This window comes from Trematomus bernacchii, unplaced genomic scaffold, assembly GCF_902827165.1.
Source record: "Trematomus bernacchii unplaced genomic scaffold, fTreBer1.1, whole genome shotgun sequence".
NCBI classification, from domain to species: Eukaryota; Metazoa; Chordata; class Actinopteri; order Perciformes; family Nototheniidae; genus Trematomus; species Trematomus bernacchii.
In genome coordinates this window covers 473,326-500,013 of record NW_022987905.1, presented here as the reverse complement: position 1 = coordinate 500,013, position 26,688 = coordinate 473,326, and the positions used below count along the sequence as shown (strand labels likewise).

At 39.4% G+C, this 26,688-nt stretch overlaps 2 protein-coding genes across 4 annotated transcripts; one reads left to right on the top strand and one right to left on the bottom strand.

The window, feature by feature from the left end:
• Nucleotides 1-318: 318 nt before the first annotated feature.
• On the bottom strand, nt 319-9,013 carry tsku (tsukushi small leucine rich proteoglycan homolog (Xenopus laevis)). Of its 3 annotated transcripts, XM_034114772.1 has the most exons (4): nt 8,751-9,010; nt 8,193-8,323; nt 3,250-3,561; nt 319-2,939 (listed from the first exon to the last, which is right to left on the bottom strand). In XM_034114772.1, the coding sequence occupies exons 3-4, from the start codon at nt 3,553-3,555 to the stop codon at nt 2,199-2,201; spliced, it is 1,047 nt and encodes a 348-aa protein (XP_033970663.1). In that variant the 5' UTR covers nt 3,556-3,561; nt 8,193-8,323; nt 8,751-9,010; the 3' UTR covers nt 319-2,198. The 3 variants fall into 3 exon arrangements, with proteins under 3 accessions (XP_033970663.1, XP_033970662.1, XP_033970664.1); XM_034114771.1 differs by lacking the exon at nt 8,193-8,323 and having other exon boundaries at nt 8,751-9,013; XM_034114773.1 differs by lacking the exons at nt 8,193-8,323; nt 8,751-9,010 and adding an exon at nt 4,773-7,577.
• Nucleotides 9,014-15,990: 6,977 nt separating this feature from the next.
• Nucleotides 15,991-26,394, top strand: gucy2f (guanylate cyclase 2F, retinal). The gene is made up of 18 exons (XM_034114839.1): nt 15,991-16,732; nt 17,468-17,769; nt 19,716-20,070; nt 20,206-20,290; nt 20,776-20,872; nt 21,007-21,132; nt 21,644-21,724; nt 21,846-22,022; nt 22,105-22,261; nt 22,692-22,841; nt 22,962-23,110; nt 23,617-23,780; nt 24,241-24,433; nt 24,826-25,000; nt 25,091-25,189; nt 25,275-25,369; nt 25,474-25,559; nt 26,213-26,394. The coding sequence occupies exons 1-18, from the start codon at nt 15,991-15,993 to the stop codon at nt 26,292-26,294; spliced, it is 3,315 nt and encodes a 1,104-aa protein (XP_033970730.1). The 3' UTR covers nt 26,295-26,394.
• The last annotated feature ends 294 nt before the right edge of the window (nt 26,395-26,688 follow it).

Genomic DNA, 26,688 nt, shown 5'->3' with positions numbered 1-26,688 from the left:
TGTGCACGTTCGTGTGTGTTGGAGGAGGGGCTCTGTAAGGAAGTGGCAGATTTTTTCCGGTTGTGTATTTTCAAATTCTAGCACACTCGAGCTGGTTTCTCCAAAATTACCTACCCCACCTTTAAGCGACACACCCTGATCTGAGGCTAAGAAAACAAACCACACACGGAGTGGCAAAACAGGCTCTCTACCACAATATTAAATAAGATGACGACGCTGACATGTGAGTTGTTTTGTTTTGCGACGAGTTTGTGCTCCTTCCCTTACGCACCAAAGAATAGTTGAGGTTATTACATAACACAGAACAAACCGCAGTCATTTAAAGTGTGAGAAGAGTCAATTTATTACACACAAGATTCATTTATATATAAAGTTATATACAAAATAGTTACATACATATAAATATAAACTTCTACACCAAGACTGGGCTCTTCTGACTTTCATTCAAAACCCCTAATATGCAGTCTTGAGGCTGTTCGTCCTCTTATGTCCACAGAAAAACCACAGGAATGCTAAGGTGAAGTTACACGTAACAGCAAGGTGCAGCTTGGTGTTTTACCATTACTCATTGAGAGAACGTTGATTTACTTCATTGGTCAAATTAGTTTGCAAACACGCGTTTTGTTCCACTGGAGAATGATTTGCCAGCAGGTCAAAATAAACTGCCGGTCAACATGGTCACTGGCCTGTTCGCTGCCGTTGTGTAACGTGTAAGACAAACAGAACAGTGAGTCAAAGGCTGCACAGGCCTAATTTCTAAAGGCCACCAAACTTAAGAGTCCTTAAGGAGGTCAGATTCAAGTAATGAAATGGTCGTAACAAGAAAAGATCTTTGCCCTCATCACTTACAGAAGATAGCGTAAGTTTCCCACCCAGACCGAGCTTAATAAAGAACTATGGTACTTGGATTGTACAGATTGACATTTTTGGGACATATATATAATACAATAATGTATAATATGCGCATTAGCTGTCTTGATTAGAGTTAGATCTGAAGATTCACAACAATTTCATGTATGTGTGTTAAGTATAAAGCCACAGCCAGAAGCTTAGTGTAGCATTAAGAATGGAAACAGGGGAGAACAGCTTATGTGGTTACGTCTAAAAATTACAACATTTATTAAATAAACAAGTTAAATTAAATGTCTTTGATCTGTCAACAACTGAACCATAAAGAAAACATGTTGTAGTTTAATGGGGAATTCCAAAAGACTACAGGAAGTCACTGCAAGTCCAATAAATAGTACCCTCGTACAACCGCAGCCATTGTTTTCACATTTAGTTTTTCGTATTGATTTAACAAGTTATTTAGTGAGCTTAAGAAGTTCTTTGGACAGAGCCAGGCTAGCTGTTTCCCTCTGTTTCCAGGCTTTGTGCTAAGCTAAGCTAGCATGCTGTTGGCTATATTGCTTCATATTGGACCAACTAATATCAGAATCTTCTCATCTAGCCCTCGGCTATTAAACAAATCAGCACATTTCCCAAAATGTCTAACTATCCCTTTAAACATTTCAATAAAGCATCACATTCAAAGTCAAATAAAATGATCTTAGTGGTCAAGAGTTGAAAAATCAGTGTGGATATGATGAGCAATGCACAGAAGGTTTTGTATTACACTGCATGTATGTGCATTTTAAGAAAACATCACAACTGGTTTGAGTGCAAAAAGCTCTTAATATGGTCCCACTTTAAATGAAGTACATAACAAACAGTATGAACATTACTCAAAAAGTTGGATTTATGAAAAATTATCTACCAGTTCAGGCTAAATGTAAAGATTGAAAGAAATGGATCAGTTTTTTGTGTGTTTTAAGTCGTTTTTTCTGAAAGGTACAGCATTTTTTATACTTCTGTCAAGAGTTTGTGTAGGCTACTTTAAACCTTTAAGACATATTCCAAAAGCTCACCTTGGAACAGAGGTAATTAAGTGAAAGTAACAAAAAAGTGTTTTGCATATCAGAGCAGATAAGGCACGGCTCTCGCTTTAGGATTGTACTGGCGTGGTTATACTCTCAGAAGGTGGTTGTACGACGTGTTGTCCAACCATGCTAGAAATCTAAAGTGTTAATGGTTATATCCAACGTCAGAAAGATGTTGGTGTGAGGGGGGTTTCTGAAGCTATTCGACCACTTGGCAAGCACTTCTGATGGACTATACTGGCCCCTTTAAGGATTGGTCCATTTCCACAGGCACTGTTCCTACAACACGATGCCCTCCACATTACAGCTGAGCACCTCGTTGTGTTGGACCTGTCCCAGCTGCCGGTGGAACTGTCTCTGTTTCTGTGTCCTCCAGCATTGGATGCCCCGCCCTAATGTGATACTCTTAATGCTGGGCAGGTGTGTCAGCATGTTATTTGGCAAGGACGCCACAGCAGAGCCAGATAAATTCAGCTCCAGCAGGGAGTCCAGTCCGCTGAAAACTGCGGGGCTTAAAGTCTTGAGCTTGGGGTTGTTTGAGAGATCCAGTACTTGCAGGCTTAGGAGGCCCGTGAAGCTGTTTGGCATGATCTCGTGAAGGTCCTGGAGGCCACTGATGGATAAATAAACTAGATTTTTCAGTTGAGCAAAAGCTCCCTCCTTGATCTGTGTGATGGGGTTACCATCCAGATTGAGGTACCTCAGCGGAAGTCCTGCCAGCGCCGGTACGCTCAGCAGCCGGTTTGCTGACAGATTCAAGGTTTGAATGTGCAGCTCTCTCCCACGCAAAGCCGTGGAGACTGACACAAGCCTGTTGTGAGACAGATCCACGCTGACAGGCTCACCATTTACTTTGGTGGCGAACACGTCCATGTCAAACTCTTGGAAGTTGTTGTGGCTGAGGTCAACTTCAGCCAATGGGAGGCCGGAGAAACAGCCGAGAGAGAGGCTCTGCAGGTTGTTGTGGCTCAGATCCAGAGTCTCCAGGTAACGCAGCTTGGACAGAACATTGGCTGTTATCTGAAAATGTGAAGGCAAGATAGAGAGAAAGAGAAAAGAAACCGTAAAACATTGGCCAGGTACATTTTTCAGATGTGAAGATACATTGAAATAACTTGTTTAACTTTTGTCAGCGCTGTGTAGTCTATGCGGGACACAATACACACAAATGTATTAAAAAATCCCAAAATATGACTCCGTCAATCATCAATTCATCAATCACATTTTATTGATTATAAATGACCATTTTCATTTTTATAAATACAAATGTGTCGTTAAAGTCAAAGGAAACATAACCTCATGATGTACTAGAGCTCCTTTAAACACTGACCGTTGTTATAAGGTTGCTGCTGAGGTCCAAGCTAACGAGGGTGGTGTAGCCTGGACCGGACAACATGGTGTTGGTGAGCGGGCCCATGGTGTTGGAGGACAGGTCCAGGTGGGAGGTGTCCAGTGGGATGGGGATCGGCATGGTGGTCCCGGGTCCCAGCCCCCGACAGTCCACCCTGGTCAGGCTAAAGCTGTCGAACAGGCCGAAGCTTTCCACCTCACAGTGGCAGCCATGGTGGCAGTTCTTGACGTTGCTGGACTGGACGGAGGCCAGCAGCGACAGGCCAAGGCAAAAAAGGAGTGCCATTATGCTCTAGAAAAGAGAACACATAAATATTTACATAACTTTTTAACATGTCAGTTAGAAAGGCTTTGTAGTTGTTAGGGCTGAATGATTTGGAAAAAATAACTCATTTTGACTGATATTGCGATTTAGAGGGATTTATTAGTTTTGCATCCTTATTCCCATCATCATTAAACATATATTAAAATGATTATGGTGTGATCTTCTTAAGAGTATCTGTAGGAGACAAATGTTTTGTTTACTTTGTAGAACAATAGTTGGCTCGGATATCACCACAATACTGAATACAACATTTTTAGCCTTTAACAATATTGAGCTTCCACAATTTGGAAAAAATGACTAGTCCATATTGCAATTTTGATAAAAGTGTGATTAATTGAGCAGCCCTAATCTTTATCATGTTCAAATTTGCTTCCAAGCTGCGATCACCATCTGAGAAAAAACCCCAATCAGCAGATTAGAACAGTACGCCTTGTCCAAACTCTCCCAGAACACCTTGTTGGTGGTTTCAGAATAAGAGGAGCTGTTCCTGCTCAAATGCCATCTCCTAGGTATTTGTTAATCTTTGTGATAAGACTTTGAGCTTTTATCCGTGCTACTTGAGTAGCCCCGATTCCCCTCCTTCTTGGCTTCCCAACGGATGTGACCTAATTTCTTTGATCAAGGAGTTCATTTGCACTTTCTAAATGTACTCACTGGAATGTATGGTTGTAAATCAAAGCCCTTAACATACAGAATCACTGTTCTATCTTAAAATTATGAAACATTTGTTTTGCCCACTTTATGAGCACATTCTCTAAGCCTCAGAGCATTTAGACAAAAAAATAAAAAAATAATCCCAAACTATAATAGCCCTGCATCTGAAATAATAGCATTCGGGAAAGCCATAAAAAAGAAAGAAAACAAAGCTTGCACATTCAAAATATATGGATCGATAATTTGTAAGATTAATCAAAATGCATAATGCAGTTAAAAGCACAAATATATGATTAGTGAAATAAATATAAAAGCACTACATCTGGAAAAAAAAGCATACGGAAAGCCTCAAAATGAAAAAAAAAAACGGTCAACAAAGCCTGCCTATTAGAAAATATGCATCAATAATTTGTAAGATTGATTTAAAATATATAAAGAAGAGGTAAATGAAATTTGTACAAATAACGATAAGTTAATTAATCAAATTCAACACATATTCTTTATTTAAAACCAGAGAAAAATACCTTTTTTTAGGTGTTGCCGGTGCTGTTGTCCCTCTATGTCTAAATAAGAGCTGAATAGAGCTTACCCAGTTCAATTTAAGCAACGTGTATACACACACACACCCATGCACACACACCCATGCACACATACAACGCTGATATAAGCATGACAATTGGACAGAGGTTAAGAGTTACGTAACAGGTAGAAATGAACAGTCATGATCAAGTGACCGAGGCGTGACACAGCAAAGAGAGTTAAAGATACAACAGAGTTTTACAGCATATGTCCCATAATGCAATGCTGTGAGCACTTGTTCACAACTTAAGTATTTTTTCATAATCAAATTCAGCCTCCCAGGGAATTACTTGTTCATATGTAAAAAGTAAAATAACAATGCTTTCCTATCCTTGAACTGACATTTATTTTTCATTCTGTCTCATTTTGGGGTTTGCAGGGAGATTGTACTCAGGCTGTTATCAGCTATATCTAACAGGGGTTAGGGTTATTCATCTTGGCTAGTAAGAGGATGAGGTTACATAGCTGCATAGTGGGTCAACATATGCAGGCTGATTACTGTGGCTCAAAGTCTTTTAGTCTGAGCTGATCACCTCTGTGTCGTGTTTCTTTTGTGTTGACCCCTGAACCCTGACTACTGCTAACTACTTGTAACACTGATAGTAAAACGTTTTTTTAATGTATTCTACATAAAGGGTGTAACTTGTAATGCTGTAACTTGTAATATGAATATAAACTAAGTTGGTTGAGACTGCTTTGGAGTTCACTTTTTAACGTGTAAAAGTTATTATTTAAAAGGCAAGAATCCATGTTATTCCCATGCATGTGTGAGTCTCTCCAGCTTCATGTTTTGACCAAACACGAGCAGCCAAGTTTTATGACTGTCAAATTGAGCGGAGTTCACAAATCTCTCACTCACTGAACACAATTTAACAAGCTTTTTTTCTGGTTGAGCTCCTCAGAAGCGAAATAGTCCGCCCACAGAATAAACCACACGTAAAAGGACAGAGGTCAAACCGTGATGAATGAATTCTCTATGTTTATTGTAACATAATGTGTCGATACATGTTTTTCAAATTTACAGTTAAACGGCTCAACTCTTCTTGTGTATGACATCATTAGCTGTTGTGAAATACGATAATAAAGGTCCTTCCCCGCCTTCTCTGCAATTACAAGTGTTGTCTCCCCTCAAGCAAACTACAGGCCTCAAAGGGATCAGCCTTGTTAGGAAACCACAGAGGCAATATGCAGACTAAACATGGGAAACTGCCAGTAAAACCGAGCGATTATACGTTCTTTACGTCTACCACACTGGTCTTCAGCCGCTCGTCACCTCTGTGTGGTTTTGTGGCCACATTTGTCTGGACCGCCTTCTCTTTCCTGCCTCATTTGCTCCATCTGTTGCCTCGGCGTGGATTGTGAACTCTCCGCACCAGGTGTTCCTCTCGACCGCTCGCCAATAAATGTCAGCTAACAGCAAACTGCTGCCGCTGCCTTCAAATCATACACATTCTAACTACTGCAATTACCCAAAAGGCAACGGCAGTTCGAGCTGCAAGCCCTCTGAGTGGACAATTGGCAAATGCATGTGAGATATCACGCCCCAACACCTCCTCACTTTCAGAGGTCTTTTGGCACCTCATAACCTGGCATCCTGCTGTTCTCAGAGGATCATCGGCCATTAGCTCTTTATTTATTTTCTTTCCCGCAGTAGTGATTACTTTGCATGGTATGTTTTCTTTACAAAAGGATAATTTCCTGGCAAATGCAAGCAGACTTTTGCCCAACTCGCCTGTGATAATCCAATTACCATAGTTTGGTATCAGTGTAGAGACAAAATCATTTAGTGTGTCAAAAGCCATTACAATACAGCACTTTTATTGCCCACAAGCCATATACTTATCTAATGTCTTAACAAGATGTTTTGCCAGCTTGAATTTCTTTATCTAAATGTGTGCAAAGAAGTAATAAACTGCACATTTATGGCGGTGTAAATCTTCAAAATATCAACTTAATTTTCCTAATAAACACATTTCTGTATTTTCAAACAGCACTGATCCTTCAATTTATAAAATCCTCCTGTTGTTTATTATTCATGTTATTGAGACCCCTAAATGAAATCTTAAGGCTAAAACTATCAAATTTAAAAAATGGATGCCGTGCTAATCCTGTTAAGCCACATTAATGCACATCACTGAGGGGGAAGCGTGAGTCTATATGAAACTGATGTCACGCCTACAGTTACAGTGAATAAATAGGTTCACAATAAAGGAGACTGATCAAATGTATCAGAGTACATCTAAGCAAAGTTAGAAGAGACAGTATTACAGAAAGTGGTAAAAGATTCACTGAAGGTGCAGCTAACAGCATGGCCAGAATCTAATTACCACTTGTGTCAATGAGACAGTGTAATGTACTGAAATAAGATAACTACCCAGTAGAGTGATCCTTGGCAAGAAGGTGCCCAGACTTGTTGTTATGTGTAAAAAGGCCTATGTCTTCTTGGTCATTTTGGATATATTCCCCAACTGAATCAAGCCTGCACCAGTTATGACAACACATTGGTGTATCTGTTCCTATCATTTGACACAATAAGACATTTTATATTGAAGTATTCTAACTTAATAGAGCAGTATAAATTGGCCAAAACTTTGAAGGACTAGGTGTTTTTCCTCTGGGAATGTATATGTACCATTTCATGCTACTTTGGCTTTAGTTACACATTCTGTGAATTAAGATTTTACATAAACAAAACCTGCGAGAAGTTTGTTATAAGTTAAACTATGTGTATTACAAAGTATCTTAATTTATTTCATCATTAATCCATTAGTATTACTAATAATCCAAAATATAATGATATAACAAAAATAGGGTATTTCTGAAACTAGTGTTTTAACTTTTGAAAATAAAGTTGTTTGCTACTTGTTATACTTAGTAATACCTATTTAAATAATACTTTACCTTTTATCATTGCAGTATTGCTCCTTAAAAACAAGTAACATAATTATTCTACCAATGTTTCCAGTGGTGGAATAAAACGTCTACATCACTTTACTTTAGAAGACAATGTTGTATTTTTTATTCACTACATTTATCTGACAGCCTTAGTTTAATACTAAGCTTATGGCTAATACAACATATACATCTTGTAAAAAAACATTGGTTATAGGTTAAGATATAGCAGCACTATACACATTAATTAAATGCAGGACTTTAACTGGTAACAGTGTTTTTTAAGATTTAGTATTTTCTACTTGTACTGAGTAGCCTACCCCCACTAACTCATAGGTCCATCAGAAGGACCTTTTCCATGAAACCCTAGTTAAACTCTTCTTTTTGCAGTTTAACAGTCTGTCTCCAGCTGATTTTCAGACTACCACATCATAAAAAGTGTGACTAACTGTGTCCTGCCCTGTGTGCATTACCACGCTGCACCGCTGCCCTGGGACGTCAACCAGGAGGCGGGCCGGTGTACTCTCACTGCATGGGCACCTCCGCAGATCAAATTTCTTGCAGCTGTACGTGGCAAACCCCGGAGGACTCCACTGCAGCCTTTCTGGATAAAACACCCAAAACAAGTATCACATGTGTATCTACGAGTACTTATACTATAACAACTTTAACGTCTACCCCGCCCCTCTTGGCTGTCAATCACAGCTCCACATGTCACCACTATGGGCATCGGACCGCAAGAGTTTGCACACTTCGTAAAGTTTCTTTCTCCGTGTGTGAATAATTTGCGGTTAACGATATGGTCAGTCCAGAACTATGGGACACCATGCAGGGGCGGTTTCTTAAAACCAAGAGGCAACCGTGAAACCTGATCTGACCACAGCTCTGTGTCCGAAACTATCGTAACACTGCTGATAGACGAAGAGTTAACAAAACCACTTTCTGACAAACAGGGAAAGAAACGTGTGAAAAATATGAAAAATGTTGCTTTTTCATTACTTTTCTGTACCGAGAAAGTTACGTGGACTTACTTTGGTGCCTTTCCTCCAGACAGTCCGCTTCTCGGCCGTTTTTTCACTTCACCGCTCCCATTTTCCAGACCCCCGCAGGGCTCCCGTCCCGCCGGTTGCAGTGTGCCCGCTGCTCGGCATGAGCTCTGCGGATCCCTCCTGTGTCTGCCCGTCACAATACACTGTCAGGAGCTGGAAAACACTGGGACACACTCGTCTGTTCCCATCCCATAAAGTCTTGACTTGCTTCGGGCTCGTTTTACCATCGTCAAGCCCCCCCAGCGTCCAAATGAAGATCACTTCCTGTCGATGCTTTCCAAAATAAAATGCTACAAATGCAGCAATAGCCTATTGATACAAATGCTTTGGTTCTATTCAATCACATTTGTATTGTTTCCTCGGCTACCGTTGCCAGGGTGCTTTTGATGTCAGGTCAGGATATGGACAATATTGTTATGTAGGCAACAACAATACATTAATATTACATAATCATTACATTGTGAAAGGTTTGATGATATCCATCAGTTTCGTTCATACCGTGATTTATCATTGAATACAATTATTAGCCAGGCTGTTTGTAGTTGCTCTGTTGTAGGCTACCAACTTGCGCAATGACGTTTGACAATATTTTTTTTTTGATGGTCATACCAATAAACATTGATGTAATGTAACTATTTACTCAAGAACTATACTTTTTGTAAAACATGTAGGTAGCCTACTTGTAGCCTACTTTATTCTATTATTTTCACATGATGCTACTTTATACTTTTTACTCCACTACATGTATTTACCTATTAAGTTACAAGTTACTTAGCAGATTTAGTTTAATACAAAATATAAATCGACACATACAGTATATTATCAAATGTTATTATAAGTTAAGCTACCCAGTAGCCTAGTAGCTATATAAAGTAGAGCAAATAAACCAAACTGCAACAGTGAAGTGATGAGCACATTAATCAATAATCAAATAGGCTAGTATTTTTTGGTTATTTTTTCAATTTGTATTAACACACTCACGTAACTTTAAAGAATATTCACTGAAACAAACAATATTGCCTCTAAGGCAATACGTAGTTTAGATTTTGAGCTCCTTAACCAACCCCCATCCCCTCAGGAAGCCTTTTGCCTCCTGTCAGGTCATCATTGAAAATAAGAATTTGTTCTTAATTGATTTTCCTGGCTAAATAAAGGTTCTACTACTACTACTTACGCTTTTACTTTGAAGGCCAACACGTCCAACTTCCGGTGTTGGACTGTATTTCTGACGCTGCTTCTCCGTGCGCCTTCTAGTGGAGAGACACTGCAAACAAACCCACATGAGAAGGAAATCTAACATTCAGCATTGCACAACAAGGCGGCGGTTTTGTTTCTATTGGCCTCAACACACATTTTGATGACACTGATTAAAAAGATAATGTGAACGGAAACGCAGACGTTTCCTGTTGCTACCCTCTGAAAGGTTATTTTACATGAGGGAACTTTTAATATGGTGGAAACCTTTGTTAAGACAGACCCTTCAGATGTATGTAAAGTAATTGATTATATACTGTAGTGCTTATATTTTCCTTATTATGATGTGTTATGAGGATAACATTGTTTGTAATTAGTTTGCAATAAGACATTAGATAATTTAAAACACTATTCTAGTTTTCTACACAGGAGAGCCAATCTATAGGAACACATTATGTTATTGTCACATGCCAAAACTAATCTGTGGAGACATTTGGCTACTTCCTGTTACAAGAGATAATCGAATAAATTCTCTAGAAGGGCCTGAAATACAGAGGTCAAGTGATGAGTTATGGTGAACATCTGTTGCTGCTCACACAGCACGAAGGGGCCTCCGCTCTTAATTTGAACCCTCATTTTGCTTTCCTCGTGAGAGCATGACTGCATCATTGCACACACCCATTGTAGGCTCAATACAAACAAATTCACTAATATTTGCACTCTCAGCGGTACATGCATTATTCTTGTAAAAAGCGTTAAAAAACATTTGATATAAAAGAATACAGACCATGATCACTTTGTTCCCTAAAAAAAGGCATGTCATACACTGAGCTGTGATAGAAAGAGGAACCTATTTTGACATGTCATTTGTTGTTAGACGTGTAGCAACTTGTATTCACACTCACACAGATACACACAGATACACACAGATACAGACAGATACACACACACACACACACACACACACACACACACACACACACACACACACACATACATTGTATGAGTGTCTGGGATTCCTCAAGCCTGTAAAGATAAGATAGGGCACAGGCAGAGAGATTGCAGAACAGAGCATGAGACTGGAAGTAGAAACAAAAAAAACCTTTGAAAGAAGCATGTGAAAGAGAAACCTGATATATGATGAGGCAAACATGACCCAAGTGAACATATATTATCACAAAGTATAGTGTGACACATTAGCCTATAAATGTATTTTAATTATTCAAGAAATGAGCTCGTTTTTATTCTAGGTTGTTTCCATTTAGCCAGTCATTCCCAGCACACTTAACCGTTATATGAACATAGAAATGTCCATATGACGTTTGCGGCATAAAGTAATTATAACAAATATACCTACTTCACAGAACATACCAGCTCTTTTTGACGGATTTGTGCCTCTTTATTAAACAGTGTGTTGTTGAAAATATCCCTATTTAATCTGGGTTGAAAGCATTCTGTTTTCAGCATCCATGGAGTTACATTTAAAGATTAGATATACACACTGTAAATACTTTTTTCTTTCCCCAGTGGATAATATATTATGTTCCGCTAGATGGCAGCAGTGCCACAGAGAGCCTTTAATAAAAACATGTAATATTAAATCAGGACCTTCACTGTTGTTGTTATCAGGCACGTGCAGAGAAGGGCATGAGCCCAAATTCATAAAAAGGCAATCTGCCATTTTTTGTTACTTTTAAATAAATACATGCCTGATATAATTACTTGTGTGACAGTTTGAAGGGATATAAAATGTATGTATTTAAATAAACCTATAGGGTTGGTTCAAACACTGATACATGACAGTTTATTAATGATACGTGCAGAAAAATGAATTATATTTCAGTACATTCTTCTAACAGATATAGCCCAACTCTGATCTATACAGAAGCTCAGTACTGCATGCAAAGATGCTGCCCCTCTCTTGCCTCCTTTTTTCTCTTACCACCTTTCCATAAATGCATCAGGAACAATGGTTCAGTAATGACAGGCAATAGGAAGATGCTGATATTGTACGGCTAAGATACTGTGCCAACAAATGAGTATAAAATAATTAAAGCACACAATTATAAAAAGCAACACATTAGATAAGGTGTATTAGACACAGGTTTATCCTTTTCTTTGCTTTATGTGAGATAATGATACGGATTTGTAAAAACAGTTCATTCAAAAAAGGGCACTTCTCCAATAGGAGAGCAAAAGGGCATGTGCTCAAGCCCCATTTGAGGTCTATCTGTGCACTTGCCTGATTGTGATTTCAGTTTAATCTTCAGAAAATATAGGTTAATTGTGTGGTGTCCGGGTCTGTGGAACCCGTTTTCATTATTTATCTAAAGAAAAATGATATGATAAATTATTTTTTCAAACTCACACTCAATGGCCATGGCTCAATTTCCGTGAAGAACATATATCAGAACACATTGTCAATGACCACCCACTGTACACCCCCCCTACACATTTACATTACATACAGGGTGTTCGTGTCCACTGGGGCTAACAAAAGTGTGGAAATTGTTGGTCCTGTGTACCTGTCTGGGCCTTCTCTCTGTGTGTGTGTGTGTGTGTGTGTGTGTGTGTGTGTGTGTGTGTGTGTGTGTGTGTGTGTGTGTGTGTGTGTGTGTGTGTGTGTGTGTGTTTGTGTGTGTGTGTGTGTGTGTGTGTGCATTATGTCTTGTGGGAACCAATCTTTATTTTTTTTGCACTCTATCCAAGCTGCACATTTTGGGCCTTGCAAATGATTCTGGAAGAGAGAGAACCATTTGATGATGATGTAGAGGAAGAGGAAGAGGTTGCAGAATGTGAGGATCACATTTCTGAGAATTCTGAGTCTGACAGTGACTTTGAAGAAGAGGATGAGATCGAGCATCAGCTAGTTACAACAACAAAAACGAGCCACAGGACCAGCCGGTCAGCGGGCAAAAACAAGTAGCACTTTATTCATTAATGTGATCTAACAAATGTAAAAGGGCAAATAGTAACCATATATGCTGTTTATATTACTTGTACACAAGGGTTAAATACCAGATTTAAAATCTGATACCGCATGAATCATGTTGAATATCTTGTCATTAAAGTGACTTTTGTCATTAAGAGTCAAAGCCACTCAAGCTTTTGCTGAAAGATGTACTCCTAATTTAAATACGAAATCCCTTTAATTAAAGAGAAGTAATTTTCTTTTATAAGTTGAGTTAAAATGAACAATCCCATATACATCATAATTGCTGGAAGAACCTTCACAGTCTTCATTGATATGGTGTGTTAAAGGGCATTTGTTTAAATATGAATATGCAGTGTGAGTGACTTCAAAATATATTGTTCCCAAAAGTCTTTATCTACGTCTCACATGCGTTTTGAATTATGTCCTCATTTATACTTTTTTAAGATTCAGAGGATATCATATTACATCATCCTCGTTTTGCCCGCACTGCATCCCTTACCTTCCCATACTGTGTGACGAGAGAGAGGTCTATTTCTAAGTTAGGTGAATACTTATACAATTTAGTTATTTTTAAATATACCTCCCCTCCTAATTATACTTAAATGTTCTTTTTTATTTTCTTGTGGAGAGTTGTTTCATTTCACATTTTCTAACAAAGCACAGAGCAGCATCAGATGTGTAGTGCTGAGTCATCATTCATCTGCTCTATTCCTGGAAGCAGGACAGCGATGTCAAGGTGTTATGTTTAAGAAGATCATCAGCTTACGTGGAATATGGGTCAACAGAGGTGAAATCTCTCTCTCGAGTATCATGTTGCACATTAATGTTATATTTCTGAATCATGTCTATAACCTTTGTTTACTGGCTCGTTGGCTTTAGTAGTCAGGAATCACTTTTGAAGGTTATGTTATCTCCCCACACACACACACACACACACACACACACACACACACACACACACACACACACACACACACACACACACACACACACACACACACACACACACACACACACACACACACACACACACACACACACACACACACACACACACACACACACACACACACACACACACACCAGGCAGCTGATGTCAGATGTTGACTGAAGTATTACCCTTGTGGTTTTTAAAAGCTTTTGTTATTTCTACCTGAATTCAAATTTAAAGGGGTTGGTTTTTGTTTACTTCATCAGCCAATAAGCATGTAACATTACTGGGTTCAGATTCAGATTCAGGATACTTTATTGTCCATTAAATTGACACATGATGTGTCTTTGGCACTGGCAAATAAACTCACCATACACAGAACCACATACAATTCATACACACACACAAAAAACAATAAAAAGGGAAAAGGGCTAAGTGATTTGGCAGTTTACTTAAGTAATACAAAAACGAACAAAGATAAAAAGGAGTGAAGGCATATAAATGCGTCGCTATGTGTCACTAGAAACGGACTTGCATTTGAGAGTGAGCGAGAGTGCGACAAAGCTTTAAGTACTTATGTTGATTGATTTTGTACAAATTTGACACTAATGAAAATAAATACCTTATATTTAATATTCTAATACCACTTTTGTTAAATGTAATCCTAGTAAACTACTCTTATATGAAATACATTTAAACCTATGTTTGACTTTACATAAAAAATCAATAGTGAAGAGTTGTAGACTATATGTAATAGTGGTTTACAGTATCACCTTATAATGGAATAATACAATCAAATATCTAACGTATAATCACTGACATTCGCTTGATCCAGGCTTTGGTTCTGGTAAATAATTCACCCAGTCCATAGTTTGTCTTTTACACCGTCACCCACTGTTGATGTTGTGGTAACCATTTGTTTGTGACTCATTTGTCAGGCAAGGTTGGTTGGTGGCGTCTTTTGAAAAAGAGCTGAAAAGACTGACGCAGGCAAAACAGGCAGCAGAACACAGGGGACCTGCAGGGAAGGTCCTTCGTTATCTTTAATTACTACCACTCCTAATTCACTTAATCTGTGGAGCCTGCTGTACAGCGTGTATATTATACCAATTAAAGCACGGTTCAGGTGTCCTCATGCAGTATGGCTGAGGTGTCTCCATGGCAAGAAAATGTCCCCACTTGGCACATCAGGACATGTTTGTTTACCAAAAACAGCATATGGAGGTCGATGCTATGGGATCAACTGTATTTCCATGATATACACTTAGTATATTAACATCAAAATATCATTATCAATACACATTACTTCCAGAGGAGTATGGTAACTGAGGGGGAGAGGCCTTGTGTGGCTCCAGCCTGAATGATAACACAGCTTTTAGAGTAGACTAAGGCCTGTTGTCAATCCTCTTACATTGTGCCTCACTGAAAATGGATTAGAGGCTAACACCTACGTTTTAGCCCCGAGTAACTTTGAAGGGATTTGACTGAATAGGCTTGTAGCTGACACTGGCTTTATATATTGACAATCAATCAAATGTTTTCCCAATTTTAAATATACTTTTTCTTAGGGAAGTTCGCTCAAAGTTCAATTTGCATTTCAATTTTCAATTGGATATTTATTTTTGTGATGGTAAGGAACCCCTAGGGGCTGGATGGGATTTTATCCGTCTTTCTTCAGACATGCTTCCCGTGAACAGAAGTGTTTGTGGAAACGCTCAGGAGCCTTCAGAGGCGCTGACTGCGGGACATAAGTAGCTCTCCAGGGTGCTGAAGTTGTCTCCAAACGCGACAGACGCACCGCGCAGCCCTCTGCCTGCAGCCTGTCACTTTCAGCTGATAATCCAAACACAATGAATTGGCTGTGTCTTCAGCGGAGCAACACCGTGGATGCTCGGGATCAATAGCTATATTCAGAATATTTGGAATCAGAAAAGCAGAACCTTGGGAACACGTGTGTGAATGCCTCATTGGACCCTGAAGCTGGCCTGATGGCACTAGATAAATGGTAGGTGGTCCATTTGTTTAAAATCCGCCATTCACAACTTACTATAGCCATTTGTTTAAGAATTAGAAATACTTTTATCTTTGTCTGTTTTGCAGGTGTCACTGTTAATTCATTAGTGAACATGAAGATTCATTATCTTGGACATCCTGGAAGGACAATGCAAAATATTCATCCACCTTTCAGAGGGGCACTGTGGGAGTCCAACCATCCATGTATGCCAGTAATTAAAAGCAGACCAACTTTTACGACACTGCCCTTTTATAACTTTCTGTTATGGGTCCTCCTCGGAGTATTGACATTCCCTTGTTGTGTCCGCTGTTTAATATTCAAAGTGGGGGTCCTGGGGCCTTGGAATTGCGACCCTGTGCAGAACAGGGCTCTGCCGGCTGCAGCCGCAAGGCTCGCTGTAAACAGGATAAACGGAGACCTCAATCTGGATCTAGGCCTTAAACTGGACTTTATCATTCTCCAGGAACCTTGCGAAACCTCCACAGCTCTCACTGCATTTATTTACAATGAGAACAAGGCGGATGTGTTTATTGGCCCCACAAACCCGGGATACTGTGTTGCCGCTTCTCTGCTTTCCAAGAACTGGGATAAGGCCCTCTTCTCGTATGGCTGTGTTAACTATGAGCTGGACCGGGTCATAGGATACCCAACCTTTTCCAGGACAGTACCTTTTCCCTCTGAGGTGCTGTTCATCGTGTTGAAATACTTTAGGTGGGCCAGTGTTGTGGTGATCTCAACCAATGAGGATATATGGAGGGACACTGCTGCGAGAGTTGCTACTGCTCTCAGACGTGAGGGTCTTCCTGTTGGCCTGGTTACATCCATTGGCATGAATGAGACAGAGATGGAGAGCACACTGAGGAAAATCCAGGAAGCAGGAGAAATCAGGGGTGAGTCTATGCTGACATTAATACAGGAGCTAGCAATTATAACATGTGATACTTTATATGTTAAGGTGATACCAGATGATGAAAAAGTAGAATAATATCATTAAAATGTTATTATATGCAGTCGTAGGGGACTTACAAAAAAAGATAGTAATATAAAAACATGTGGAGCAGGAATTAAATCACAGGCTGAACTGCAAAACATCAAACCCTCATCTGTTTTGATTTTCCCCACCAGGATTTTCTCCCTTTCAAGCTGGAGGCAACACATCCTCTTTAATAGGCTTATCATTCCAAACATGCTTCATTGGCATGAGTGCAACAAAAACAGCCTTGCGAGAGTGTCGAGTACTAGTGAGATTAAAGAGAAAATAATGCCATTTGACACTGCAGATTTCACCTTGTGGTTAAGGTGAACTGGGGCAGAAGCTTCATTTGTTTGTTTTAAATAATAATCAAGTGGAAAAAGCTGAGTTTGGGAGAAAAGTGAAATTACAGGGAACCTCGACTTCTTATTTTTAACAACTTTGAATACTTGAACTAAATGTGTAGGAATATATACTATAATAAGTGTTGCCACTTGCATCTAATCACAATTACCCTTCTTTCTGATTCGTCTTCAACTTTTGGAGTACATTATGTAAACTCCACTTGAGCTAACACATGTTATCACTCTACCTATGTCCATAAAAACAATATTTTGCAAAACCTTACTGTGTTTTTCCGTATCAATTTCAGTCATCATCATGTGCATGCACTCAGTCCTCATTGGAGGGGAGCAGCAGGCTACCTTTCTTCTCAAAGCACAGGAAATGGGCCTGACCTCAGGGAAGTATGTATTCATGCCCTACGACACCCTCCATTACAGCCTGCCCTACACGAACGTCTCATTCTTCCCCCTGCAAAACAACAGCAGGCTGAGGGAGGCCTATGATGCTGTGCTCACCATCACCATGGCCTCTGAGCCTTTTTCCTTCAATGAGGCATTCGCTGCCGCCAAGAGGAGTCAGGAAATCACGCTAGACGTGCAGCCTGAGCAGGTAGTAACCACGTCAAAAACGAATCATCAACAGCTGTTTTTTTTATTAAAATGTTCACTTATTTTGTTCTTCCACCACAGCCCCCTAACTGAAAGCGAGTTGACTCAAATGTTGCAACTTGTGCTTTTGCCGTGTTTGCTAACACCGCTAGCATGTTAGCATAGGTGGGAGTAGTAGTCTACTCAGATCATATACTTGAGTAAAACTAGAAAATGTAGGAATACTCTGTTACAAGTGAAATCCCTGTGATATGTGCCTTGTTAAAGCACTTTGAGCTGCACCTGACGCATGAAAAGTGCTTTACACATGAATTGTATAGTTATTATTCAAAGTAAAATTGCTCATTATGCAAATGTGACACTTATTTGACACATGGGTCATTCCAGAATTGGAGGACAATTTAGACACCAATATTTTTGAAAAATGAACCTTTTATTTTATTGTATTTAGGAAAAACAGATGATAAACCATAAAAAAAAGTGATTTGCCCAGCTAAGGCATCAAATGTACACTTTTTATTAGATGTTTTATTTGTTGTGTGCCATGCTTTGTGCAACCCTGTTACAAATACTCATTAAGCAGAAAAAAGTATTTTCAAAAATATTCTTCAATAAATTCTTTATCACATTTACATTAAATACTCATGTCGTTTTTGGATAAAACTGGTTTAATTTTATTATTTTAATAGAAAAAATGATATAGTAACAGGGTTGAAATTAGAGTAACAGGGTTGCGTAAGGTAACAGGTTTAAATGGATCATGACATAAATGAGACAAATAAATGTTACTCTAATTATAGTAACAGGGTTGCAGGCTTTTACCTCAGGAATTAATGCTAGCTGCACAATGTAATGCTATTGTCAAGGAATGGACACACTTAGATATTTAACTAAAGAAAGATACATTTGAAATGAATTTGTTTTAGTCTCATAATGTGAGTAACAGGGTTGTGTTTGTATGAGTGCCACACTCCTTCAAGAGTGACAAGATTGGAAATATATAAAAAATAAAAGAGAGGACTTAGTTTTGTCCTACCCATGGTAGTAGCACATGGCTTGCTGATGTCCTTTCCACTGTGTCATGTGTCAAACAGTTTTTTCACTTCCTCTGCCAAGCTAAAAAGGTTTGGGTAACAGGGTTGCGCGCATGTTGAGGGACACACCTTCAGTGTAAAATTACTGTTATTTAAAATGTGTTAGTGATTTAACAAATTGATTTTACCATTACAAGAGACATATATCAATAGAATAATACCAACAAAAGTAAATAAAAAAACATATTTTAAATGTTACATTTGACATGCAAGTTGGTCACCAAGAAGCTGGGACAAGAGAAAAGGGCCATTTTAGGGGATGTTCGAGAGCTATTTGATATTTTAAATAATATTTTGAAACCACTTTTTCTACAACTTTATATGCATCTTGTCTCAAGACAAGTATATTTAACACAAGTGCATGTTTTAGCTTTTTGGGCATGGATTATTTGATTTTGTATATGTGGGACATGCAATGTCCTCCAATTCTGGAATGACCCACATATTGTATGTTTTGATTATAATTATGGAGGCATTCATGTTTTTTTCAAAGCTGGTAAAGGTGCAGCTTTGTACTCTGCAGGGTGGCTTGTGAATGTTACTCAAAGTGTAACTAAAGTCCTTTTAAAGTGTTGTTTATATTTGTCATTATTAATGCAAATGTGCAAAGTAACTAAAGGTATTAAATAAATGTAGTGGAGTAAAAGTACACCATTTACCTCTGAATTGTAATAGGGTAAAAGTACAAAGTAGCAAAAAATCTCTCAAATGTTACTTTAATACAGTACTTGAGTAAATGTACCTAGTTACATAACACCACTGCATGTTAGCAAACAGACTGCGACAATTTACTGCTCAACATTTCATGATGGGGTGAAATATAATGCTTAACACATCATGTCTTTTCTTGCAGGTTAACCCACTATTTGGGACTATCTATAACAGCATATACCTGGTGGCCAAGTCCATCCACAATGTCAGGAAGGCAGGAGAGCTGCTGTCAGGAGTCAACCTGGCGTACTTCACAAAGAACACAAACTTCACCGGATTCAACCAGAGGATCATGGTGGACGCTGCTGGGGACGTTCTGACCAAGTACGTCATCCTGGACTCTCACGGCATTGGGAGCCAGCTCTACCAGACCTTTCTGTTGGACCTTAAGTCCAGAGTGCTTAGTTTTGCTGGCAATATCATTCATTTTCCTGGAGGATATCCTCCGCCATCTGATTCAAGCTGCTGGTTTGACAAAAACGTCCTCTGCACTGGAGGTAAGGGGCTTCGCTTTGGCATGTGTGTGTGTATTCATGTGAATGACGTATGGATGTGTGGTTTATCAAGCCCTTCACAGTTGCATCTACTCCATGCTTTTCCCCCAACATCAAGTTACCTGTTGTCATCCCCAGGTGTGGAGGTCACCTACATCATAGTGGTGTTTGCTGTCATCTTGTCTATGGCTGTTGGAGGGCTCCTTATTGGTCTTTACATCAGGTACAGCCTGTAGATAGATATAGGTTCTTCTTTTAAAGCAAACAAGTAGCAGTGTTCCTCTCCTGTGCTTTTCTTCAGCTGCATCCCACACATTTGATATGGAGATATTTTGCATCATCATTTAGTGTGCACAATAATGGATGTTCTGTGTAGATGCTTGAGCATGAAAAGGGTATAGAGAAAAATAGTAACAAAAGGTAGAGAATCATATTTGGAAAAAGAAAGCAGAATAACCAAAACATTTATAAATACTGTTGAAATCTAATTAACGTATTTTCCAAAAGTGTATTGCTGATAATCCTGACCCTCATTTAATATCCAAGTACTTTTTGCCGACAGGATACTAGAAGTAGTTCTCACATAGGTGCATTTATTTTGGTTATCTGTCTTCACTCTGAAGATAAGAGGATCCCGAGTTAGATTTATAAATCCCGCTCCCTCCTTTTGTACCAATTTATTTATCTTTTTCTTGATCTAATTTACAGGAGGAGACTCCAACAAATCCGACTGCTCAAAGGTCCTAATCGGATACTCCTGACTTTAGAAGATCTCACATTTATCGATCCTCAGCCAAGCAACAAGGTAAGCATCAGCAAATCTCTTTTCCATGTGTTTTCTGCATTATACTGTACTAAGTAGCCATATCACATTGAATTAAACGTTTCAGGATGGTACTCATTCCATAAAATATTCCACTGTTGTTTTATTTCCCTCAGAAACTTAATTTAGAAGATCTAGGCGACTCAAAGAGCGCTATAGAGGAGAAATCTGGAGACCGCTCACACTCTGTAAACAGCTTACAGACAACCACTCATGAGACCACCAATGTAGCCGTGTACGAGGTATGTAACACTGAGAGTCATTCCTCCTGCTGCTTCAGCCTGTATGTGACGTTGTCCTTCTAAAGCTAATGTCTGGGCCGTTAACTCTTATAGGACATTCAACAATGACACAACTCTTGCCATTTTTTTAAGAGAGTGTAAACCCATTCAACACTTGGTTTTAATGTGTCATTGATTTATGTTTAAATCAATTTTTGAGGGAGGTTGAGGTTAGGTTTGACTATTTGTTCTAGGTTAGTGAAGATTTAACTTGGCTTTAGTTTTTGTCCTCTCAAATATTGTGTACGATTTAAAGTGGTTTTAAATCAGGAATCACAACAGTACGTCCCAGATACTCACATGAAATGTGGATGGATGAATGAACAGGCAGCAGTAAATGTTTGTTTTTTCAGTAGTAAAATAAACATTTTGTCTAAAAGAGTTTAAAACGTTTTGAAGTCAATAAAACCATATGTTAAAAATGTGAAACACTGAAGTGGATCCCACTGCAAACACATGACTTCTCTTCCAGGGCGACTGGGTGTGGCTGAGGAAATTTAAGAAGGGTCAGTTCAAAGAAGTGAAACAGAGCACCATCAGGATTTTCACAAAGGTAGAGAAGCATGTCCTCACCTAAGTTCCAGTAGTAATAAGTGCTGTAGCTAACTATTGTAATAAAAAATGCATTCATACTTCTGGATCATTACAACATAATTCCTTATCTGCTTTCTCAGATGAAAGACCTGAGAAACGAGAACGTGAATCCGTTCCTTGGCTTCTTTCTGGACTGCTCTATGTTTGCGGTGGTGACGGAGCACTGCTCCCGGGGCAGTCTGCAGGACCTGCTGAGAAAAGAGGACGTCAAATTAGACTGGATGTTCAAGTCCTCGCTTTTGCTCGACCTCATCAAGGTAAACGCTGATGAACTGCCCCATTGGTTTGTTGACATTTATTCTATGGTTAACCACATTGTAAAACATATTGTGCCTCCAGGGTATGAAATACCTTCACCACAAAGAATTCCCCCATGGCAGACTTAAATCTCGTAACTGTGTGGTGGACGGGCGTTTTGTCCTGAAGATTACTGACCATGGCTTCAATGAGCTGCTGGATGCTCAAAAAGCTCCTTTAGAAGAACCTCCACCTGAAGGTATGAAAGAATGCCTCACTGCTATTCATGACTATCCAATATACAACATTAGCCTTTCAAAGGTGCTGTTAAGATGAGGTTGAATGTTTTAACCTATGCTTGTATTTATAGTAGTACAATTACTAAACATAATCAAAGACAAAAACAAATGAGCAAATTGACAGCACAATTGAAGCACAATTACAGCACATACTAGAGCACACCCTCTGAAAAAACTGAACATTAAATGTATTATGTCAACAATTTACACATAATTGTATTAGGTAAGTTGCAAGCAATAATATTAAGTTGAAACTAATATTCTTTATTTAAACTTAATTGCTTTTAGTATGTGTAATTTGTTGAAATAATACATTTAATTGAAGTCAATGTTTCACTTTGTTCAGTGTATCATGTTTCAAACTTTCTTTGTCCATTCTTTTTTCCACAGAGTTATTTTGGACAGCTCCAGAGTTCTTAAGGGACACTGCGAACTCACGCAAAGGCACCTACAAGGGAGACGTGTACAGCTTCTCCATCATCCTTCAGGAGGTGGTGGTCAGAGGGCTTCCATACTGCATGCTGGGTCTGACACCCGAGGGTGCGTATCCATCACGGAAGAGAGAGGACTGTTCATTAGTTTGAGAACAATGAGGTGGAGATTTGAGAACATTTCATACATTTTTACTACATTCTGATTTGTTCCATGTCTCCTCACTAGAGATCATACGTAAGGTGAAGAAGCCCCCGCCCATGTGCCGCCCCACTGTGGCCCCGGACCAGGCTCCTCTGGAGTGTATCCAGCTGATGAAGCAGTGCTGGAGCGAAATGCCAGAGCGCCGACCAACATTTCATGAGATCTTTGACCGGGTACATTTTGATATGATTGGCAAAGTTAAAAATAACACAAACATAAAAGTGTACAGTGCAGGAAGAGGCAGAAAATACTCTGGGCTTATTTGAACCCTCAACCTGAATAATGGCAAATGTCAAGTTATAGAGAACACAAGATTGATTATACAAAAATTATGTTAATTCAATATTGATTGCATATTGTCACTATGAGTGAAACAAAACAAAGCAAATACAATTATACGATATTGATACATGGATATAAAAAGATAGGGAAAAGCAGATCCATGTTTTTTTATGTGTTCAACATAAAGATTTTTTTTGTAAGGTGGAAAAGCCATTTCATAATTTGGTATTAGATTGACATGCTTTATAAGAATGCATTTTGAACTTCTCAGGATTATTCCTTTCATCAAACCTTTCTAATCTTATGGCCGGTTATCAAACAAATAAAACACTTATTAGAATAGAATATTATGAGTATCATTTAATGTGATTCTGTATTGTTTTTTTATTGCGAGTAGTTCAAGATAATCAACAAGGGGAAGAAGACAAACATCATTGACTCCATGCTGCGGATGCTGGAGCAGTACAGCTCCAACCTGGAGGATCTCATCAGAGAGAGAACAGAAGAGCTGGAGGCGGAAAAACAGAGAACAGAAAAACTGCTGTCAGAGATGCTGCCACCGTGAGTGTATACTGTACACACACATAAACATCAGACAACAACATAATGCTCATTTTCAGGTTCATATTAGTATGTTGTGCCTCTACTGTGACATGTTTCCATGTTTTAATGTTCAAAAAGGTCTTTATTTTTCCATACTGCCTGTGCTGCAGCACCTCTTTTCACCCTCTGTCTGAAACCAGAGCCCAGTCTGCTCTGATTGGTTAGCTGGCCGGCTCTATTGTGATAGGTCAACTGCTTAGAAATGTTGCGCAGTGTGCTGTCAGTGATGTCACTATGTTCAGGAAGTAAACAAAAGAGTCCCTTTCGATGCGTTTAGGGATTTTACCCTTTGCAAACCATTAACATTCACCAAAAATAACACACTAAAGGAAAGTGACACCCCCAAAAGCATAGTAGGGCCCCTTTGAGATACAATTACTGACTATCTGTTTCTTGTCACTTTTCTGCCCGTCTTTAGTTCTGTGGCCGAGGCCCTGAAGACCGGAGCCACAGTGGAGCCAGAGTACTTTGACCAGGTGACGATCTACTTCAGCGACATCGTAGGTTTCACCACCATCTCCTCGCTCAGTGATCCCATCGAGGTGGTCGACCTTCTCAATGACCTCTACTCTCTGTTTGACGCCGTGCTCAGCAACCATGATGTCTACAAGGTCAGAGAACATGCTCGATATTTACAAGGGTCATTTAAATGTTAACATGCTATACAACAGCTTGTGTCTACAGTCCAAACACTGATTCAAAATCTAAGATTGAAAGGTTTTATTGTCAAACGCACAAAAGTTACAGCGTGGTTGTTGGCAATGGAAACACCCAGGCTTCTCCAACAGTGCAACATACAGGACATTCAATAAGACACAATAAGTGACACAACGGTGCAAGAAAAATGCAGAAATAAGTAAACTACTTCATTTCAAATATGATGAAGAATGTCAAATAAAATACTGTACAGTGGAATAAAATACTTTTGACTGTGCTTCAAAGAGCTCAGGAATGTTACAGTCTTATGTGCCCATAACTGAATAAATATGTTGACAATATCTAGGTGGAGACCATTGGGGATGCTTACATGGTAGCATCTGGTTTGCCCAAAAGAAATGGCAACAAGCACGCTGCTGAGATTGCCAATATGTCCCTGAACATTCTCAGCTCGGTGGGAACCTTTCACATGCGGCACATGCCAAACGTGCCCGTCAGGATACGCATAGGCATCCATTCAGGTGAGATTCTTCACATTGTTATTGTTCTAACACTCGATAAGCACGTGGGACGAATACATTATTTTCTGATTATTTTTGTTGTGTATTCAGGGCCCTGTGTTGCTGGAGTGGTCGGTCTGACGATGCCTCGGTACTGCCTTTTTGGAGACACCGTCAACACTGCGTCTCGTATGGAATCCACTGGGCTGCGTGAGTTTCCTGGGCACACATTTAGTTGTGTAGTTTCATGTTTTGTAATAGTCTAATAACTTCTTCCCTCCTCTTTGTCCCTCAGCTTATAGAATCCATGTTAACATGAACACTGTGAAAATCCTCCATTCTCTAAATGAAGGTTATAAAATAGATGTGAGAGGCAAGACAGAGCTGAAGGTAACGTGACATTTTACAAATATGTAACCTCAGTATTTGGTATGTGGACAAATATTTTGAAGGAGACCTATAAATCCATGTTTTCTCGTTTGTTTGTTTTTTAGGGTAAAGGTATTGAAGAGACTTACTGGCTTGTAGGGAAAACAAACTTTACAAAGCCTTTGCCAAGTCCGCCAGAGATCAAACCGGGGTAAGAAATTCAAATGTTGTTACTTCTTTCACCTTTTGTATGGCTTAACTCTAAAATAATAAGTAAATGTATACCAAATCCCAAAATGATTACCTGTCCCCAAGTTGAAATTGCCAATTTGGATGTTACGTTTCATTCGTGTTATCAATCCATAACTGCCTGCTGCCTCTGATACACTTTCGATGATGCAAATTATAACTATCTGAATGTTACTTCAGGGAAGACAGCCACGGTCTGAACCCTGAGGATATAGCTGAGTACAAGAGAAAGAAAGCTGAGAAAAAGGCATGACTCTCTCAGTCCAAACACAGGAGGTTAGAGATCTGCATGGCAGCCGGTGTTGTGTTGTGGAAATGTGACTGTGGCTGTGTCAGTTTGATGTGACCAGAAACGACGCCTGAGTCTGACCTCTCTCATTTATTCTGTGCTGTATTAGTCTCAATAATCTCTTGATCTTATCACCTTCTACATCTTCTTAAGCAGATTGGGGAAAGCCCTCTTTGTTTGTTTCACTCGTTTTTACTGTGACTAGCTGGTATTTTTTCATAATTAACTCATTTATTCTCCTGTGTTTTTGTGTTTCTTGTGGCATGCCTTCAAGTGTCTCTGTAAAACCCAATATCGGTCTTAACTCCACCATCTGCATCTCCTAGGGACAACTGGCAGGAAATGGTGACTGAGGAGATCAAGACTCTTTTTCGCGAGGCCAACAGGCAGGTGGATAAAAAGACCTGAAAGAAAGGAAGAGAAGGAAAGATGTGACAAAGGAAGGAAACCAGAGGAAGGACAGACAGAAGGACACATCCTGAGGAATAGAGAGCTGGAGCACCCAGGCTCTCACTGTGGCTTAGTGCAGACTTGTTTAAGAGGATTGTCCCTGGACTGGCTAATCTACCTGCAGCCAGCACAGCAGAACATTACGGTGCTAATGTAATGAGAGTTGTCCTTCGCATTACCTGTCTACGTACCAGCTGCAGCGCGGGGAAGGTGAACCGCTCCTTAGGGAAGGATGCACTTATTCACTCCTCTTATTCACTCCTCCGTGCACTCACCGGCCATAGGGTGGTCACCTATTTCACCCATCAGAAGATTGAATGCCCCAAACGCCTGTTTCAAAATGAAATGTAAT

Bases quoted from the DNA above. Each gene is read 5' to 3' on its own strand.
- tsku (XM_034114771.1), bottom strand. From the start codon at position 3,555: ATGGCACTCCTTTTTTGCCTTGGCCTGTCGCTGCTGGCCTCCGTCCAG. The intron at 2,940-3,249 runs GTCAGTGTTTAA...TCACATTTTCAG, and splicing joins GCAGCAACCTTATAACAACG to ATAACAGCCAATGTTCTGTC.
- gucy2f (XM_034114839.1), top strand. From the start codon at position 15,991: ATGCAAAATATTCATCCACCTTTCAGAGGGGCACTGTGGGAGTCCAAC. The intron at 21,725-21,845 runs GTAGAGAAGCAT...CTGCTTTCTCAG, and splicing joins CCATCAGGATTTTCACAAAG to ATGAAAGACCTGAGAAACGA. The intron at 23,781-24,240 runs GTGAGTGTATAC...GCCCGTCTTTAG, and splicing joins CTGTCAGAGATGCTGCCACC to TTCTGTGGCCGAGGCCCTGA.